Raw genomic sequence first — 843 nt, forward strand, 5'->3', positions numbered from 1 at the left:
CACCATCACCACCACGATTACCGTCACCACCATCATCACCGCCATCACCACGAGTACCATCACCACTGCCACCACCACCATCACCACCACGATTACCGTCACCACCATCATCACCGCCATCACCACGAGTACCATCACCACTACCACCACCACCACCACAATTACCACCACCATCACCACTGCCATCACTACCACCACCACGATTACCACCACCACCACCACAATTACCATCACCACTGCCACCACCACCGTCACCACCACGATTACCATCACCATCATCACCACCATCACCAGCACAATTACCACCATCACCACCACCACCACCACAATTACCATCACCACCATCACCAGCACAATTACTACCATCATCACTGCCACCACCACCACCACGAGTACTATCACCACTGCCACCACCACCACAATTACCATCACCACCATCACCAGCACAATTACCACCATGATCACTGCCACCACCACCACCATCACCACCACCACAATTACCACCACCATCACCACCGCCACCACCACCACCACCACAATTACCATCACCACTGCCACCACCACCATCACCACCACGATTACCGTCACCACCATCATCACCGCCATCACCACGAGTACCATCACCACTGCCACCACCACCACCACCACCACGATTACCATCACCACCATCATCACCACCGCCACCACCACCATCACGATTACCACCATCACCACTGCCACCACCACCGTCACCACCACGATTACCATCACCATCATCATCACCATCACCAGCACAATTACCACCATCATCACTGCCACCACCACCACTATCACCACCACCACAATTACCACCACCATCACCAC

The 843-nt window shown here is 54.6% G+C and overlaps 1 protein-coding gene across 1 annotated transcript; it reads left to right on the forward strand.

The window, feature by feature from the left end:
* Positions 1 to 230: 230 nt before the first annotated feature.
* Positions 231 to 614, forward strand: LOC108526383 (uncharacterized proline-rich protein-like; the record flags this gene model as incomplete). The annotated part of the gene is made up of 2 exons (XM_017867118.1): positions 231 to 293; positions 546 to 614. Coding segments are annotated over 2 exons (132 nt in total), but the record flags the coding sequence as incomplete, so codon positions are not given.
* Between the last annotated feature and the right edge of the window lie 229 nt (positions 615 to 843).

This window comes from Rhinopithecus bieti, unplaced genomic scaffold (genome assembly GCF_001698545.2).
Source record: "Rhinopithecus bieti isolate Rb0 unplaced genomic scaffold, ASM169854v2 scaffold_3981, whole genome shotgun sequence".
In the NCBI taxonomy this organism is placed as follows: Eukaryota; Metazoa; Chordata; class Mammalia; order Primates; family Cercopithecidae; genus Rhinopithecus; species Rhinopithecus bieti.